The following is a 19,328-nucleotide window of genomic DNA, read 5'->3' as shown; positions in this document are numbered from 1 at the left end:
AGGTCTTGGTCCAGTGGCAAGGATTACCGAAGACGACTGGAGACCAGCTCTGCTGCACAGACCTAGTGCGCACACATGTGTTTCCTACACAACAACAGTGACTACACTCCAAAAGTACTTCATTGGCTGTAAAGCTCTTTGAGAATTCTGGAAGTCGTGAAAGTTGCTATATAAATCCAAGTTTTTCATTCTTTCAATTGCTCAACCGGGAGCCAATGTAGGTCAACGAGCACAGGGGTGACGGGTGAATGGGACTTTGGTGCCAGTTAGGATACAGTCAGCAGAGTTTTGGATGAGTTCAAGTTTATGGAGGGTGAAAGACGGGAGCCCAGCCAGGGGTGCGTTGGAATAGTCAAGTCTAGATGTAATAAAGGAATGAATCCTAAAATAGCAGAGAAACACAAGTGTGGGTCTCCAAGGGTCTACATCTCTATAGTAGCTTAGTGCGCACTAATTCTGAATGACATTATCCTGAGCTGTCAAGCAAAGACAATCTGGTCAAAAACATGTAAAATACTTGAGGTAGAGAAGAACCCTTTGCATGTTGGCCAAGACTAGTAAACAGTGTAGGAAGCTTCCCAACTGTAGGAGACAACTGGTTGCACCTACTTGTGACGTTTTACTACATTAAAAGCGATATATAAATGCTAATTGTTGTTGTTGCCGCCTGTGACAATAGAAAGAAACCTCAAGACCTCAGACTGAGACTGGATACAGCGATATAGAGGAATGTCACTGAGACAGAAATTCTTTCTCCATGGGAGTCTCTCAGATGTGGAGTGACAAGCTGCCATTTGCTGTGGAATTGTACAAATAAGAACTAATCATTGTTGCAGGCTTCTGCCTCAAGAAGCCCGGTGAAGGATTCTTGTTGCTAGGGGAGGTAGATGGGGGTAGGATGATATACACAGCAACTTTCCCTTCGAGGAAATCATGAGGCTGTTGAAGACTACTGCCCAAAAACCTAAAATAATTTGTTCTTTTTCCTCTTTTGATAGCACTTTCCCCCCCTCGTTATCACAAGATTTTTGACTATTTGGACCGAGGAGTTTCAAACAATTTATAATCAAGATATTGCTAAATGCAGCACACAATGGATTAAATCCACATAACATACATGCAGACTGGTAAAACATAACTGACCCTGTAGCCAGAACTAGTTGAAGTTGCTGGCAGAATTGCATTTCTCTCATTCCATATCAACTTGAGACAGTGGGGGTTGTTACTAGATTCTAGTCACAATCACACATATAGTAATAGAATGGCCTTATTAATTTGAGCCAAGGAAGTGGTTGCCAGGGGATCCATTACTCAGGACGGTAGTCGTAGTTTTGATTTGCCAACTCAACATTTAAAGATCACACGGATGAACTTCAATAATTGTACATCCCTGTCTGGAGTAAAAATAAAACGGGGAAGGTGGCTCAACCGTGGCTAACAAGGGAAATTAAGGATAGTGTTAAATTCAAGGAAGAGGCATATAAATTGGCCAGAAAAAGCAGCAAACCTGAGGACTGGGAGAAATTTAGAATTCAGCAGAGGAGGACAAAGGATTTAATTAGGAGGTGGAAAATAGAGTATGAGAGGAAGCTTGCTGGGAACATAAAAACTGACTGCAAAAGCTTCCATAAATATGTGAAGAGAAAAAGATTAGTGAAGACAAACGTAGGTCCCTTGCAGTCAGATTCAGGTGAATTTATAATGGGGAACAAAGAAATGGCAGACCAATTGAACAAATACTTTGGTTCTGTCTTCACGAAGGAAGACACAAATAACCTTCCGGAAATACTAGGAGTCAGAGGGTCTAGTTAGAAGGAGGAACTGAAGGAAGTCCTTATTAGTCAGGAAATTGTGTTCGGGAAATTGATGGGATTGAAGGCCGATAAATTGATAGTCTGCATCCCAGAGTACTTAAGAAAGTGGCCCTAGAAATAGTGGATGCATTGGTGATCATTTTCCAACAGTCTATCGACTCTGGATCAGTTCCTATGGACTGGAGGATAGCTAATGTAACGGCACTTTTTAAGAAAGGAAAGAGAAAACGTGGTATTATAGACCGGTTAGCCTGACATCAGTAGTGGGGAAAATGTTGGAATCAATTACTAAAGATGAAATAGCAGTGCATTTGGAAAGCAGTGACAGGATTGGTCCAAGTCAGCATGGATTTATGAAAGGGAAATCATGCTTGACAAATCTTCTAGAATTTTTTGAGGATGTAACTAGTAGAGTGGACAAGGGAGATCCAGTGGCTGTGGTGTATTTGGACTTTGAAAAAGCTTTTGACAAGGCCCCACACAAGAGATTGGTGTTCAAAATTAAAGCACATGGTATTGGGAGTAATGTATTGACGTGGATAGAGAACTGGTTGGCAGACAGGAAACAGAGAGTCGGGATAAACGGGTTCTTTTCAGAATGGCAGGCAGTGACTAGTGGGGTGCCACAGGGCTCAGTGCTGGGACCCCAGCTATTTACAATATACATCAATGATTTAGATGAAGGAATGGAGTGTAATATCTCCAAGTTTGCAGATGACACTAAGCTGGGTGGTGGTGTGAGCTGTGAGGAGGATGCTAAGAGGCTGCAGGGTGACTTGGACAGGTTAGGTGAGTGGGCAAATGCATGGCAGATGCAGTATAATGTGAATAAATGTGCGGTTATCCACTTTGGTGGCAAAAATACGAAGGCAAAATATTATCTGAATGGCGGTAGATTAGGAAAAGGGGAGGTGCAATGAGATCTGGATGTCATGGTACATCAGTCATTGAAAGTTGGCATGCAGGTACAGCAGGTGGTGAAGGCGGCAAATGGCATGTTGGCCTTCATAGCTAGGGGATTTGAGTATAGGAGCAGGGAGGTCTTACTGCAGTTGTACAGGGCCTTGGTGAGGCCTCACCTGGAATATTGTGTTCAGTTTTGGTCTCCTATCTGAGGAAGGCGTTCTTGCTATTGAGGGAGTGCAGCAAAGGTTCACCAGACTGATTCCCGGGATGGCAGGACTGACATATGAGGAGGGACTGGATCGACTGGGCCTGTATTCACTGGAGTTTAGAAGGATGAGAGGGGATGTCATAGAAACATATAAAATTCTGACGGGACTGGACAGGTTAGATGCAGGAAGAATGTTCCCGATGTTGGGGAAGTCCAGAACCAGGGGACACAGTCTAAGGATAAGGGGTAAGCCATTTAGGACTGAGATGAGGAGAAACTTCTTCACTCAGAGAGTTGTTAACCTGTGGAATTCTCTACCGCGGAGAGTTGTTGATGCCAGTTCATTGGATATATTCAAGAGGGAGTTAGATATGGCCCTTATGGCTAAAGGGATCAAGGGGTATGGAGAGAAAGCAGGAAAGGGGTACTGAGGTTGCATGATCAGCCATGATCTTATTGAATGGTGGTGCAGGCTCGATGGGCCAAATAGCCTGCTCCTGCACCTACTTTCTATGTTTCTATGTAACAAGCCAATCCCCAACACAGAGCTAAGGGAGCTTTGCCTTGCTGGAAGATAGTGAGCAGAGATTTGGAGTGGAAACAGACAGAGGGAGAGAGATCTCTACCCAAAGTTCGAACCAGTCTGTTCAGTGAATACTGACTTGTATTTGGGGCTAAGTTTACCCAATTTATTGGTCCAGAAATCCTGGCCTCCCTGGGTCTGTACTGAATGTGTATGGACCAGGGAAGGCATCGCAAAAGCCGGTTTTCGGCGCATAAGGCGCATGCGCTGAAAACCGGCTCCAGCGCAACAGATCATCCGCATCGCGGGAGCAGAGGACATTTGCAATGGCAAGATTGCGGGATTTACCCATATCTTGCACAGCAGATGTCCTGAAAACTCTTGTGCCTGATAAAAGCAGGTGCATAGTCTACTGTTATAGGCATAAGAGTTTTAAAACACACAAAAACATAATAAAATAAAATTTAAAAAACACATTTTATTGTTAAAAACCCTGCCCACTACGGTAAGTTTATTTTAAACCATAATTTAAAAAACTTCTTTAAAAAAAATTCAGAATTAAAAAAAAAGACATTTATTAACTTTAACTTCAATTAATTTTAATTATGTGAGGTGTGTTTTTTTATTTTTTATTATGGTGTTTAGTGTGTTTTTTTTTCCTTCTCATTAATAGCAATGAGAACTCGCTATTAATGAGAAAGCTGTGGAAAACTACCTGATTGGTTGTGACTGCACCTTCTGCTTGGGAACCAGGACGGAAGCATACTTCGCATTGCGAGAAGAGAAGGCCTCCCCACTGGAAGTGCAGGCTCCTCCCGCACCACCAGGTACTCTCGGAAAAATTCTCCGGTCGGAGGGGTTCGTCTGAAAGAAGCCTCCGCATGAAATTTCAGGACCGTTATTTTTGATGTTAAAAGGAGCATTACGAATTGGACTGAATGAACCTGAAAATGTTATTCCTGTATTACATGGAAAATAAAGCAGTCTCGGTTTAGAATTGGCCTCATTTCATTAGCGGCCTCATCAATCTGTCTTCCAAGAAAACAGTAAAAGCACACAGGGACGTGCGAGATTACCACATCCTGTACATAATGAAGAGTCTTAATGTTACGGTCCTCTTGTCAAGTTATCATATGACTAGATACCGGACAGGAAAGGTAAACTTCTGATTGTAAAGGACATGGGGTTAGGGGTAAGACTGATGATGCTGAACACGAGAGAGTATCTCGTGCTGACTTGTAATATGCAACACTCGCGTCTCAACTCTGCTATGATACAATTTAAGGACTAGTTGTCTCTCTGATACTTTATTATAGTAACTGTTATTCATGTACAAGCCTCAACAATGCATGTTCTTAAGACTATTTGACATGGACATCACAGTCAAGCCAGATCTCATCTTATCCACCGTTCACATACACGAAAGATTAATGGATAGTGATCGAGAGTGGCAACTCATCCTAACCCTGTGGCTTTGGGACCAATTGTATGGCTGCTTGGAATCAGCTAAAAGATGTAATAATGCAGAGCAATGCAAGAAGGTGTCTTTGGTATCAGTAACTCAGAGGGTTATGTGCCATTCACAAGAAACTTTGGAACTGGGATTTGCCATTGATCAGCGAATGAAGACAAGTTATCTAGAACTGAATTATCAAGCTAAGGGAGTAGGTCGATTCTGAGGTAAGGTACATATTAGCCAAGGACAAAGTTGCTGATTGTGAAAACTTAAAACACACATCTTTCAGAAAAGACTGGTGCACAACAACTGTTGGGCCTGCATATAATTAAATTACTGATTTATAGCAGAAGGGAAAATATGAACATCTAGGATTCCTGCCAAGGAGGAAAAAAGAACTCCAGCACAGCTCTGAACAAAGCCTGGAGTGGATGAGTAGCTAGGAACAGAGGAACTTTGAGCCTGTTCCAACATTCAATTAGGTCATGGCTGATCTGCACCTTAACTCCAGTTACCAGCCTTTGCTCCGTATCCCTCGATATCCAGAGCTAACAAAAATCTATCGAGCTCAGCTTTGAACGGTCCATTTATCCCCAGTGTCCATAGACTTTTGGAGAAAGTAAGTTATGTTTCCAATATATTTAAGTATTATTTTCTTAATAAATATGTGTTTCATTGAAAAGTGATAAACGAAGACAATGAGTAGTTACCTCCTCACTTGTTCCGTCGCCACGTGCAAAAAAGATACTACTGCCATCACATGGAGGAGAATCTCCAGCAGGCTGAAATACAAAGGGGAGGAAGTTACCCTTGAGTTGGTTAGAGCCCTGGTAAGAACTCATCTGGAGCACTGCGTTCCAATACCCTGTGTGAAAAAATGCTTCCTGATTTTTCTCCTGAATGGTCCAGCCAATTTTAAGATTACGTCCCCTTGTTCTTGATTCCCGCACCAGAGGAAAACTACCCTATCAAATCCTTTTAACATTTTAAACACCTCAATCTTCTAAACTCAAGGAAATGCAACCTGTGCTTATAACTTAACCCTCTAAGTCCCGGTATCATTCTGTGAATCTGCGCTGCTCCCCCTTCAAAGCCAATATATCCTTCCTGAGGTGTGCTGCCCAGAACTGAACACAGTGCTCCAGATGAGTTCTTACCAGGGCTCTAACCAACTCAAGGGTAACTTCCTCCCCTTTGTATTTCAGCCTGCTGGAGATTCTCCTCCATGTGATGGTAGTAGTATCTTTTTTGCACGTGGCGACGGAACAAGTGAGGAGGTAACTACTCATTGTCTTCGTTTATCACTTTTCAATGAAACACATATTTATTAAGAAAATAATACTTAAATATATTGGAAACATAACTTACTGAGCTGTCTAAAAAGGGATGATATGTTTGAGCCTCTGCAGGCACGAATTATGAAAACGATGGAATAAGACTCACTGTTTTGAATCCTCTTTGGTCATCGACTCTGCTGTAAACATGAGACCTCCGTGCGGACAGAGAAGTGCATTGTTGCCCACAGATGATACAGGACTGCATTTCGTCGGCTTCCTTCAGCAAACAGAACCAAATGAAAGCACAGGGGAGGGATTTATAGCAATGTAACACATTCTACAATGAAGTACAACTTTTTACTCTGAGGGTGATCATTTCCCCTCTGAATTAGAACATTATTAAACTGGAGACATTATATCAAGGCCAATGTTCAGAATGTATCCCAAAGTGATTTCTTCTGCCTTGGGTCCTGCAACTTCCTTGTCAAAAACAGCGCTTTGTGTGTATTGATATTGCGTTATTGATGACACCCCATACTACCTATGTAGCATCACGACTGATGCCAGGGCTGTTGCTGCACTAGCCACTTGCCAGTCTAGCTGAGCCATAACTGCTCAGCTCTCACCAACAGCAACATACCTCTGGTACAAGCTCCATCAACATTCCCTCAATGTTTCCCAAGGTTCTCGATGGTATTCAATCACGAATTTCTATTAGACCTTGAGTTGGCCTTCCTACCCCACAACCAAGCCGTCACACTTCAAAAATGATAACTAATTGATCAGGGTAGACTTCGATCGAAGCAAACAAAGCCAACAGTGCACAGAACAATTGTTTATTTGTATGTTATTTCTCAGTTCCTATGAATTACTGAAGTGTGATGTTTATCCTTCTACTCCTCTTGTAACCCCTCTTCACCCCATTCTTCTGCAGTGTTGGTGGGGAGGGGGAGGGGGAGGGGGAGAGGGAATGAACATTTCAGCATTTGTATTTCAATGTTCACATCTTTGCTTAATGCTTGTGCTTAAGATTGTATGTTTCCAATCCAACTCTTGTAATACATCAATTAATTTTAGATAGAATTTTTAAAAAACGCCTGATTCATCATTTTGTATAACATATTGGGTCATTCATGGAAGGTGGGAAAAGGGGAGGAGCAAAAATGTTGGGCCAATCAATACTACACTGGAATAATCAACTACCACACTTATATAATTCCACTTGCAGCATGTAACTGCAGCACTACAGCAAGTGTTTAATGTACATTTTCATGGATTTACTGGGCTAATTATTTACGAATGGTCCCACCATAAAACAAACAGTGAAAGGACTGTGAAAACACTCGGTGAATGGACTCTGTCTCCAGTCCTTACAGTGGCCAACTGATTTTGGTTGCAAGTGTACTTACATATTAATGAACTATGTATATGAACTTATCCAAAGTGTCAAGACTGCTTACCATAAATATTGTCTTCCTCATTCTTTGAAGGTAGCTCAACCTCCACATACAAATGAAATGTCCATCATCCAAATGAAGGTAAAAGCACAGCAACACTTTCCCATTAACGTTTGGGTGCCTTACTGGTCACACAGTCCTTCTCCACCCCTGCTGCATATAGGGGCATGTTCTGGAACTGTAATATAGTTCTTTTTAAAAGAAGCGGCAGCAAGGAGACCTAATTGATGTAGTGAGGAATTGAACACACAAAAACAGGAAACTTTCCAGTGTACCGAGTTACACAGAGGCAAATAAGGAGGAAGCCTTGTATGTGGAAGTGAACTACCATCAAAAATGAGACACAATATACCAATGGTATGTAATTTTAATAATATTCCTTTCATTATAACTCCACATACAAATAAATCATATTAAAGCCCCACATAAAATGGAGTCATGATAGTCTGGGATTTAATTTGGAATCCAGTTTGGAGCACAGGAACACTATCACCGTGAAGATAAGGACATGCTTTGTGTGAGCACACAGATTAGTCTGTATAGCTACCCTGGAAGTAAGAGAGTATGCATGTTGCCCCTCTAGGAGTATGAATGAGCTTAAATCTTCCTTGGTTGATCTAAACAATGATAGAACAATGTGCATCAGTCGAATTAGAAGATGGGGTGGTTCTAAAGATTAGATAACTCAGCAGAAGTGTAATAAAGGGTCAGGAAGAAGTCAATGTATTCACATCACTGTCCAATAACAAAGACAGAACAAATTTCAGATTACTTCATTTTGTTACAGGAAACTTTATAATGTACGTAAAGGTCAATAAAATACATGCTTGCAGAATAGGACACGTGACATCTAAAAATTTTCAAGGAAGTAAGAAATTTATTTTTAATAAGCTTCATAAAGAATAGGAGGTTGTAACGTAAGACTAGAAAATAGCAAAAGTTATACTTGGCGTTCAAAGATGGAATGACATAATCCTGGAAGTGCAGGTCAATCAGTCTAACATCCAAAGTAGGGAAAATGCACCAGTATTTTATGAATATTACTTTTACAACAAGAGCGTCATCAATAAAAACATTTTTGACACTGTGCCACAGAAGGAGTTATCAGGACAGATGACCAAAAGCTTGGTCAAAGAGGTAGGTTTTAAGGAGCATTTTAAAGGAGGAGAGAGAGGGGTAGAGAGGCGGGGAGGTTTAGAGAGGGAATTCCAGAGCTTAGGGCAAGGCAGCTGAAAGCATGGTCGCCAATGATGGAGCGATTAAATTTAGGGATGCGCAAGAGGCAAGAATTGAGAGAGTGCAGAGATCTCAAAGACTTGTAGGGCTGGAGGTCACAGAGGTAGGGAGGGGCAAGGCAATGGAGGGATTTGAAAACAAGGTTGATGATTTTAAAATTGAGGCATTGTCAGACCGGGAGAAAATGGTAGGTCAGCAAACACAGGGGTGATGGGTGAACGAGACTTGCTGCGAATTAAGATACCGGCAGCAGAGTTTTGGATGAGCACAAGTTTACGTCGGGTGGGAGATGGGAGGCCGGCCAGGAGAGCTTTAGAATAGTCAAGTCTAGAGGTAATAAAGGCATGGATGAGGGTTTCAGCAGCAGATGAGCTGAGACAGGGTCAGAATTGGGCGATGTTGCGAAGGTGGAAGTAGGCAGTCTTTGTGATGGAACGGATATGTGGTCAATCACAACATCAAGGTTGCAAACTGTCTGGCTCAGCTTCAGACGGTTTGCAGGGATGGAAACAGTGAGCAGGGAATGGAATTTGTGGCGGGGACCAAAGACAATGGCTTCAGTCTTCCCAATATTTAGCTGGAGGAAATTTCTGCTCATCCAATATTGGGTGTCATCCAAACAGCATGACAAATCAGACAACGGAGGAGTCAAGAGGGGTGGTGGTGAGACAGAGCTGAATGTCATCAGCACACGTGAAACCTGATGAGTTTCCAGATGATGTTGCCAAGGGGCAGCAAGTAGATGAGAAATAGAAGGGGGCCAAGGATAAATCTCCAGAGCTAACGGTGCAGGAGTTAATGATGCAAGGGTCAACAATCAATATTAAGCTTCATCAACAAATCTGATTAAAGACTGAGATGCATCATTGGAGGACAAGTTGACCCAACTTATTTTAAGGTTACATGTAGATCATCGTGACCTTATTTAGTTCACTGAGCAATTTGGGGCACACTTGGGCCGCAATTCTGGCAGTTACACCAAGATTATGCACAGCAGTGCCCTTTGTGGGATCAGTGAGAAGACAACTCATTAGCATGGGGCCAGCAGCTGCCCACACCAGTATGGGCACCTACCTGCTACATTGTCAGAAGCTTGAGTGCCAACCTTCTTCCCCCCCCCCCCACGAGAGAACAGCAACTCCCAGTTTAAGAAGCCCCCCCGGCTTTGTCATCACTGACATGGTTAGCTTTGTAAGAAGGCAAAGGCTCTGCCCCATACAAAGGCAAGAAAGATTTCCCAACTTGGGTAGGGACCCGGTATATCTGGGCTCCGAGCTGTTCTACCAGATTCTGAGCAGAGTTATAATAATAATAACTTTTATTTATATAGCGCCTTTCGCAGTAAAACGTCCCAAGGCGCTTTACAGCAGTGTTATAAGACAAAACAGATAAATTTAACACCGAGCCACAAAAAAAGAAATTAAGGCAGATGACCAAAAGCTTGGTTAAAGAGGTAGATTTAAGGAGCGTCTTAAAGGAGGAAAGAGAGATAGAGAGGCGGAGAGGTTTAAGGGAGGGACTTCCAGAGCTTGGGGCCCAGGCAGCTGAAGGCACGGCCACCGATGGTTGAGCAGTTATAATGAGGGATGCTCAAGAGGGCAGAATTTGTGGAGCGCAGACATCTTGTGGGGTTGTGAGGCTGAAAAAGATTACAGAGATAGGGAGGGGCAAGGCCATGGACTGATGTGTAAACAAGGATGAGAATTTTGAAATCGAGACGTGTTTAATCGGGAACCAATGTCAGTCAGTAAGCACAGGAGTGATGGGTGATCGTGACTTGGTGCGAGTTAGGACACGGGTTGCTGCGTTTTGGAGGACCTCAAGTTTACATAAGAACATAAGAATTAGGAACAGGAGTAGGCCATCTAGCCCCTCGAGCCTGTTCCGCCATTCAACAAGATCATGGCTGATCTGGCTGTGGACTCAGCTCCACTTACCCGCCCGCTCTCCGTAACCCTTAATTCCCTGATTGGTTAAAAATCTATCTGTGATTTGAATACATTCAATGAGCTAGCCTCAACTGCTTCCTTGGGCAGAGAATTCCACAGATTCACAACCCTCTGGGAGAAGAAATTCCTTCGCAACTCAGTTTTAAATTGGCTCCCCCGTATTTTGAGGCTGTGCTCCCCCAGTTCTAGTTTCCCCGATCAGTGGAAACAACCTCTCTGCCTCTATCTTGTCTATCCCTTCATTATTTTAAATGTTTCTGTAAGATCACCCCTCATCCTTCTGAATTCCAACGAGTAAAGACCCAGTCTACTCAATCTATCATCATAAGGTAACCCCCTCATCTCCGGAATCAGCCTCGTGAATCGTCTCTGTACCCCTTCCAAAGCTAGTATATCCTTCCTTAAGTAAGGTGACCAAAACTGCACGCAGTACTCCGACCTCACCAATACCCTATACAGTTGCAGCAGGACATCCCTGCTTTTGTACTCCATCCCTCTCGCAATGAAGGCCAACATTCCATTCGCCTTCCTGACTACCTGCTGCACCTGCAAACTAACTTTTTGGGATTCATGCACAAGGAACCCCAGGTCCCTCTGCACCGCAACATGTTGTAATTTCTCCCCATTCAAATAATATTCCCTTTTACTGTTTTTTTTCCAAGGTGGATGACCTCACATTTTCCGACATTGTATTCCATCTGCCAAACCTTAGCCCATTCGCTTAACCTATCTAAATCTCTTTGCAGCCTCTCTGTGTCCTCTACACAATCCGCTTTCCCACTAATCTTTGTGTCATCTGCAAATTTTTTTACACTACTCTCTGTCCCCTCTTCCAGGTCATCTATGTATATTGTAAACAGTTGTGGTCCCAGCACCGATCCCTGTGGCACACCACTAACCACCGATTTCCAACCCGAAAAGGACCCATTTATCCCGACTCTGCTTTCTGTTAGCCAGCCAATTCTCTATCCATGCTAATACATTTCCTCTGATTCCGCGTACCTTTATCTTCTGCAGTAACCTTTTGTGTGGCACCTTATCGAATGCCTTTTGGAAATCTAAATACACCACATCCATCGGTACACCTCTATCCACCATGCTCGTTATATCCTCAAAGAATTCCAGTAAATTAGTTAAACATGATTTCCCCTTCATGAATCCATGTTGCGTCTGCTTGATTGCACTATTCCTATCTAGATGTCCCGCTATTTCTTCCTTAATGACAGCTTCAAGCATTTTCCCCACTACAGATGTTAAACTAACCTGCCTTTTGTCTGCCCCCTTTTTTAAACAGAGGCGTTACATTAGCTGCTTTCCAATCCGCTGGCACCTCCCCAGAGTCCAGAGAATTTTGGTAGATTATAACGAATGCATCTGCTATAACTTCCGCCATCTCTTTTAACACCCTGGGATGCATTTCATCAGGACCAGGGGATTTGTCTACCTTGAGTCCCATTAGCCTGTCCAGCACTACCCCCCCTAGTGATAGTGATTATCTCAAGGTCCTCCCTTCTCACATTCCCGTGATCAGCAATTTTTGGCATGGTTTTTGTGTCTTCCACTGTGAAGACGGAAGCAAAATAATTGTTTAAGGTCTCAGCCATTTCCACATTTCCCATTATTAAATCCCCCTTCTCATCTTCAAAGGGACCAATATTTACTTTAGTCACTCTTTTCCGTTTTATATATCGGTAAAAGCTTTTACTATCTGTTTTTATGTTTTGCGCAAGTTTACTTTCGTACTCTATCTTTCCTTTCTTTATTGCTTTCTTAGTCATTCTTTGCTGTCTTTTAAAATTTTCCCAATCTTCTAGTTTCCCACTAACCTTGGCCACCTTATACGCATTGGTTTTTAATTTGATACTCTCCTTTATTTCCTTGGTTATCCACGGCTGGTTATCCCTTCTCTTACCGCCCTTCTTTTTCACTGGAATATATTTTTGTTGAGCACTGTGAAAGAGCTCCTTAAAAGTCCTCAAATGTGCCACCGTTTAGTCTGTGTTCCCAGTCGACTTTAGCTAACTCTGCCCTCATCCCATTGTAGTCCCCTTTGTTTAAGCATAGCACGCTCATTTGAGACACTACTTCCTCACCCTCAATCTGTATTACAAATTCAATCATACTGTGATCACTCATTCCGAGAGGATCTTTTACTAGGAGATTGTTTATTATTCCTGTCTCATTACACAGGACCAGATTCTAAGATCGCGTGCTCCCTTGTAGGTTCTGTAACATACTGTTCTAAGAAACAATCCCATATGCATTCTATGAATTCCTCCTCAAGGCTACCCCGTGCGATTTGATTTGACCAATTAATATGTAGGTTAAAATCCCCCATGATTACTGCCGTTCCTTTTTCACATGCCTCCATTATTCCCTTGATTATTGCCTGCTCCACCGTGAAGTTATTATTTGGGGGCCTATAAACCAGTGACTTTTTCCCCTTACTATCTCTAATCTCCACCCACAATGATTCAACATTTTGTTCATTAGAGCCAATATCGTCTCTCACAACTGCCCTGATATCATCCTTTATTAACAGAGCTATCCCACCTCCTTTCCCTTCTTGTCTATCTTTCCGAATCGTCAGATACCCCTGTATGTTTAATTCCCAGTCTTGGCCCCCCTGCAACCACGTTTCTGTAATGGCCACCAAATCATACCCATTTGTAATGATTTGTGCCGTCAACTCATTTACTTTATTTCGAATGCTGCGTGCGTTTAGGTAGAGTATTTTAATACTAGTTTTTAAACCATGATTTTTAGTTTTGACCCCTCCTGCAACCCCTTTATATTCAGACATATTGTCCCTTCCTATCACCTTGTGGTTTACACTTACCCCAGTGCTACTCTGCTCTGTTGCCTGCTGCCTTTTGCATTCTTTCTTGGAGTCCTGTTCATCTGAGCTCTCACCCACTCTAACTAGCTCAGAGCCCTCTCCTGGGTTCCGCATTGAGGCACCGAGCTTTCAGGCTTGCCTTTTTATTACACTTTGACCCTTTAGAATTTTGCTGTACAGTGGCCGATTTTTGTTTTTTGCCTTGGGTTTCTCTGCCCTCCACTTTTACTCATCTCCTTTCTGTCTTTCGCTTTTGTCTCCATTTTGTTTCCCTCTGTCTCCCTGCATAGGTTCCCATCCCCGTGCCATATTAGTTTAACTCCTCCCCAACAGCACTAGCAAACACTCCCCCTAGGACATTGGTTCCGGTCCTGCCCAGGTGCAGACATCGTGTAGAATGTGGGAGGCCAGCCAGGAACGAGTTGAAGTAGTCAAGTTTAACAGAATGTGTGTGGAAATTTGGCCCCTCTTTCTAGAATCAGGGGTCACAGTCTCAGAATAAGGGGTTGGCCATTTAGGACTGAGATGAAGAGAAATTTCTTCACTCAAAGGGTGATGAATCTTTAAAATTCTCTAACCCAGAGGGCTGTGGATGCTCAGTTATTAAGTATATTCAAGATAGAGATCGCTAGATTTTTGCATACTAAGGAAGTCAACGGATATGGGGATAGCGTAGGAAAGTGGAATTGAGGTGGAAGATCTGCCATGATCTTATTGAATGGTGCACACATCAGTTTTGGACAGAGTTCAGGAAGAGTGACCATATGATTCTGGGCATTAAAGGCTCTTGGTGGGAAGAGATGCCCAGTGCTGAATGTGTTTTCCTGAGAGGGGAGACAGTCAGAACATGATCCAGGTTTTTGTAAGATCGAGAGGTATTATAGACAGTTAGTTAAGAGCTGGATAACCAAATACAAAATTGAAGTGCTCTGTGAAATACTCCATGCAACATTTGGTTCCCGAGCTGGATTCCTCAGTATGAATTTTTAAATGGCACTTTAAGCAATCCATAATTGGACTTACTGGATAGCCAGAATTAACACTGCTCGTCTGGAAATTAAACAATGTTGGGAGAAAATACAAGGACCAGTTGTCATCAGAGAGAGCATATGGGAACTTGTCCGTCTAGAATCTGACTGATAGCATTAAGCAAAGCAAACAAACAGACTGGAGGAAAGTTTATTGACCAAAAATACTTGGAATAAAATGTACTCTGAAATCAACTTTGGCAGTGTTTGCTGCAGACTTCTGAACAGATTGTAAACTTTAAAAAGATTGCAAAGGAACAATGGCAATTAAAATAATTTAACCACAAAGATTTGGACAACTTATTCTTGGTGTTGCTGCTAACAGGAGAAAGAGTATCAAAGTGCAATCCTAGAACAAGGCCCAATATGCAACAAGGGTCGGGATGAAGTTTTGCTTTTATTTCCCCTTTGTGACTAAATTCTTATAGGGAGGCAGCATTCCAGGGGGATTTTGCTGTTTGTATGTGGAGTTGATGAATGAGAAAACCATTTTCAAAGAAAGGCCAAAGTTCAATTATACCCGACCAATAACTGAAGAACTGTAATTCATTCCCCCACTCCCAAAAAATGCACACAGCAGTTTAGAATCTCACTTGATTTCTTTGGAACAGCCAAAGTATAACTAAATAACACAGCAGAAATTATATAAAAATAAAACAAAAAGTCACCTGATAAACTTTTTCCATTCTTCTACAAAAAACTGGGAAACAACGTACAGAACATCAGTCTCCTGGAAAACATACATTAAGGAATTGTAAATAAAAACCTATATATTTATGGAACCAAGTCAGTCAGTCAAAGCAGTTTTCAAGCATCATATTCTGATCACAAAAGAATTGGGAGTAGGAATAGGCCATTCGGCCCCTCGAGCCTGCTCTGCCATTCAATGAGATCATGGCTGATCTTCGACCTCAACTCTACTTTCGTGCACTATCCCCATATCCCTTGATTCTCCATCGGATCTAAAAATCTATTGACCTCTGTCTTGAACACACTCAAAGACTGAGCCTCCACAGCCCTCTGGGGTAGAGAATTCTAAAGACTCACCACCCTCTGAGTGAAGAAGTTTCTCCTCACCTCAGTCTTAAATGGCCGACCTCTTATTCTAAGACTGTGACCCCTGGTTCTAGACTCCCCAGCCAGGGGAAACATCCTCCCTGCATCTACCCTGTCAAGCCCTGTAAGAATTTTGTATGTTTCAATGACATGACATCACCTCTCATTCTTCTAAACTCTTCAGAATATCGGCCTAGTCTACTCAATCTCTCCTCATAGGATAATCGCCCCACTTCCATCCCAGAAATCAGTCTGGTGAACCTTCGTTGCATTCCCTCTATGGCAAGTATATCCTTCCTTAGGTAAGGAGACCACAATACTCCAGGTGTGGTCTCACCAGGGCCACATTATATTTGCAGTAAGACATCTTTACTCAAATCCTCTTGTAATAAAGGCCAACATACTATTTGCTTTAATTGCTTGCTGTACCTGTATGTTAACTTTCAGTGGTTAGTGTCCAAGGACACCCAGGTCCCTCTGGACACCAACATTTCCCAATCTCTCACCATTTAAAAAACTCTGCTTTTCGATTCTTCCTATCAAAGTGGATAACTTCACATTTCTCCACATTATATTCCATTTGCCATGGTCTTGCCCACTCGCCTAGCCTGTCTATATCCCCTTGAAGCCTCTTTGCATCCTCCTCACAACTTACATTCCCACCTAGCTTTGTATCATCAGCAAACTTGAATATATTACATTTGGTCCCCTCATCCAAATCATTGATATAGGTTGTGAATAGCTGGTGCCCCAGCACCGATCCATATGGTAAGCAGCGAGCACCGAAATGCATGAGAAATTAGGCTGTATTTCAAAAAAACTTTATTAGCAGTCCTAACTATTTCAAAACAATTAAAAAAAATTTTCTTTGGTGATATACTGCAACTAATCAATGTTATTGCCAACATTTCTATTGTTCCTTGAAACCCCGCTGATCCCTGGTTGAACACGGTGTTATGTCAGTTCGCCACATTATGAGTACTCAATAACTTTGCCATAGTGCGTGGTGACAAGCAGAGGCCAGTGCCTCTTCACAAGAGGAAACATCAGTCCCATGTCCCTGCAGGATGCTCTTGTGCTCCACAAAACTGGCCACACAAGAATATCGGGTAGCCCATGAACAAGCAATTTGCCATCAGCCCGTTCCTGTCCATCTTTTTAATACGTTATTTTTGTAACAATCCACCACTGAGCAAAACCCCACATTTCACCCTCCCATTATTTTTGTCAAACCCCAGACCTTCTCTTCACCGTGTTGTTAAATCCTAGAATAGCATCAGCTACACTGCCTTCCCGATTGGCCTATTCCCCCCGCCCTCCTCTCTCCAGAAACGCATCTAGTTGCCTCAACCACATTTAATAATCAGCTCTGGTAATTTATTCACATTATCCTTTCTTAAATGGAAGTGCTACCAGACTCCTATTCTGAAGTAATTTTTACATTCGTGCTCCGATACTTGAATCCTAAGGCACAATGAGCAATGTGTCTGAACCAACTTGTTCAATCCTCTTCGTAATCTTCAAAAGTTCAAATCAAGAAATCCCTTCTTCTCCAAACAGAACCAGCCCAACTTTCAATGCCATTCTTCACAAGCTTTTTCAAGCCTTTCATCAGGTAATGAGCTCCATTTTACCTCAACCAATTATACACCCTGTATTTACTGGCATCTAATATCTGGAAAAGGACCAACATTCCCAAGATTACTGTGCATCTACTGACCAGTTTGCTGGAGATTTTCATACACATAAAGTAATCCTTTATTCTAATATACTGTTCACTTGAAAGAAAAAGTCTTCCATTTACATAATTCACAACCTCAGGACATTCCAAAGTGTTTCACAGCCAGTGAAATACTTTTGAAGTATAGTCACTGTTGTAATGTAGGAAACACAGCAGCCAAGGTCCCACTAATAGCAATGTGATGCCTAAATAATCTAATTTAGTGATATTGCTCAAGGGATAAACATTGGCCAGGACACCGGGATAACTCCCCTGTTGTTCTTCGAATAATGCCATGGGATCTTTTACGTCAACCCGATAGAGCAGATGGGGTAGAATGAAGTCATCGTCATTCAAGGAAAAGGAAAGAGATTGGGAGAGGGTATCTTCAGTATGAAGTATCCTCTCTCTATAATGTGAAATAAATATCACACACCAGAAGCTGATCTTGGGTACATCCTGCAGTAACTCCACTAAGGTGGAAGTTGACATTTCATACAGCAACGTTATTTTTCAGTAGTAGGATTTGGGGCGGAGGAAGAGGGAAGAGGGAGGAAAGGAAATATTCCTCCTAGGTTTTCCTTTCCATTTTAAGGAAAAAGGGTGCAGCCGTTAGGCTCAGTTGGTAACACTCTCACCTATCCATTAAAAGGATGAGTATTTGAGCCCCATACCAGTTGAAGTGAATTACACAGGTGTTACACCTTTGAAAAAAGTGTTGCGCCTATCCATGGTCTGTAGAGGGAGTTACCCACAGGTTTTGTGGATCTGTTCATCCGCAGTAGGCATCGTCAGAAACCTTGCGCAAAATGGGTGTAAGTAGTGAAATTGTATGGAACCTCCTTGCAGCCTTTACAAACACTGTTCAGCCTGTGCACTTCAGCAGCAGACCGGGGAACCAGCTAAGAACAGTGCTGGGATCTCTCATTTCACTCTCATAACTTCACCATTTGCCCTATGAATATTTCTGGGGGAGTTGAACATCAGCAATACCAGAAGCAAGGCAGCAGGGCACGGCACCTAACCAGAAGAAGAAGAATGCAGAACTTCAGTCATTCACATCTACAAGCTCGCTTGGAAGGAGTGAAGTCAGGTGAAAAAAACTTGGGTGTGGGTGCCACCAAGCCACTCAAATAGTAATCCTGTCAACAGGAGGGAGGTGGCACTGGGTGCCAACTCCCTGACCCGCAGGACAGTACCACAAATGGTTCCACATCCTCTGCAGGGCAGGCAAGGTAACACACAGAACTCCTCTGCCTGTTCTTCCTTGCCCACCCTTGGCACCAGCACACTCCACTCTCAAAACATAAATAATCTGTCACAATGTTCTCTGGTTAAGAGGAGTTCTAACTTGGCATCTTGCACTACGACTATATCAGTTCCCCTCGCATAATCCCACAACCTCCTCCTCTAACAGGACTCTCAGGACAGCAGCAAATGCCAAGCCTCTGGCCATGCGCCATTACAACACTGCGACAGTGGAATGCGAGAGGCTACTCCAAGCTGGCAAGCAATTGTAGTTGCACAATTAAGAACTGTACCAATATTTCACTTACCAGAAATATGCATAATTTTCAATTGTATTCATGATTGAATAGTTAATAAATAGGAACATCTCATCAAACCCTCTCACCTCAGGCCATTTGATTAGCAGCGGTCTGTTTTTATCTTGAAAAAGACATAGAAGTGCTGATTTCTGCTCATTTGCCATCATCTTGCTCAGGGTCTCATTTTCCTCACCCTCCTTTTCTAATACCTTCTCCACAAAACAAAAAGCTTGCAGTTAGACATAGAAAGTTATGCTAAACCTTTATAAACCACTGGTTATGCTTCAGTTGGAGCATTGTGCCCAGTTTGGG

The 19,328-nt window shown here is 42.5% G+C and overlaps 1 protein-coding gene across 1 annotated transcript in view; it reads right to left on the bottom strand.

Moving 5' to 3' along the window:
• Nucleotides 1-19,328, bottom strand: part of usp48 (ubiquitin specific peptidase 48) — a 195,163-nt gene that overhangs the window by 13,744 nt on the left and 162,091 nt on the right. The window contains exons 17-19 of the mRNA XM_070860713.1: nt 19,103-19,225; nt 15,362-15,423; nt 6,351-6,461 (exon numbers count right to left, since the gene is read on the bottom strand). Coding sequence (XP_070716814.1) covers nt 6,351-6,461; nt 15,362-15,423; nt 19,103-19,225 — 296 coding nt within the window. The remainder of the gene's footprint in view (nt 1-6,350; nt 6,462-15,361; nt 15,424-19,102; nt 19,226-19,328) is intronic.

Source organism: Pristiophorus japonicus, chromosome 18 (assembly GCF_044704955.1).
Source record: "Pristiophorus japonicus isolate sPriJap1 chromosome 18, sPriJap1.hap1, whole genome shotgun sequence".
NCBI classification, from domain to species: domain Eukaryota; kingdom Metazoa; phylum Chordata; class Chondrichthyes; family Pristiophoridae; genus Pristiophorus; species Pristiophorus japonicus.
The sequence above is the reverse complement of the archived record's forward strand: the minus strand, read 5'-3'. Positions and strand labels throughout refer to the sequence as shown.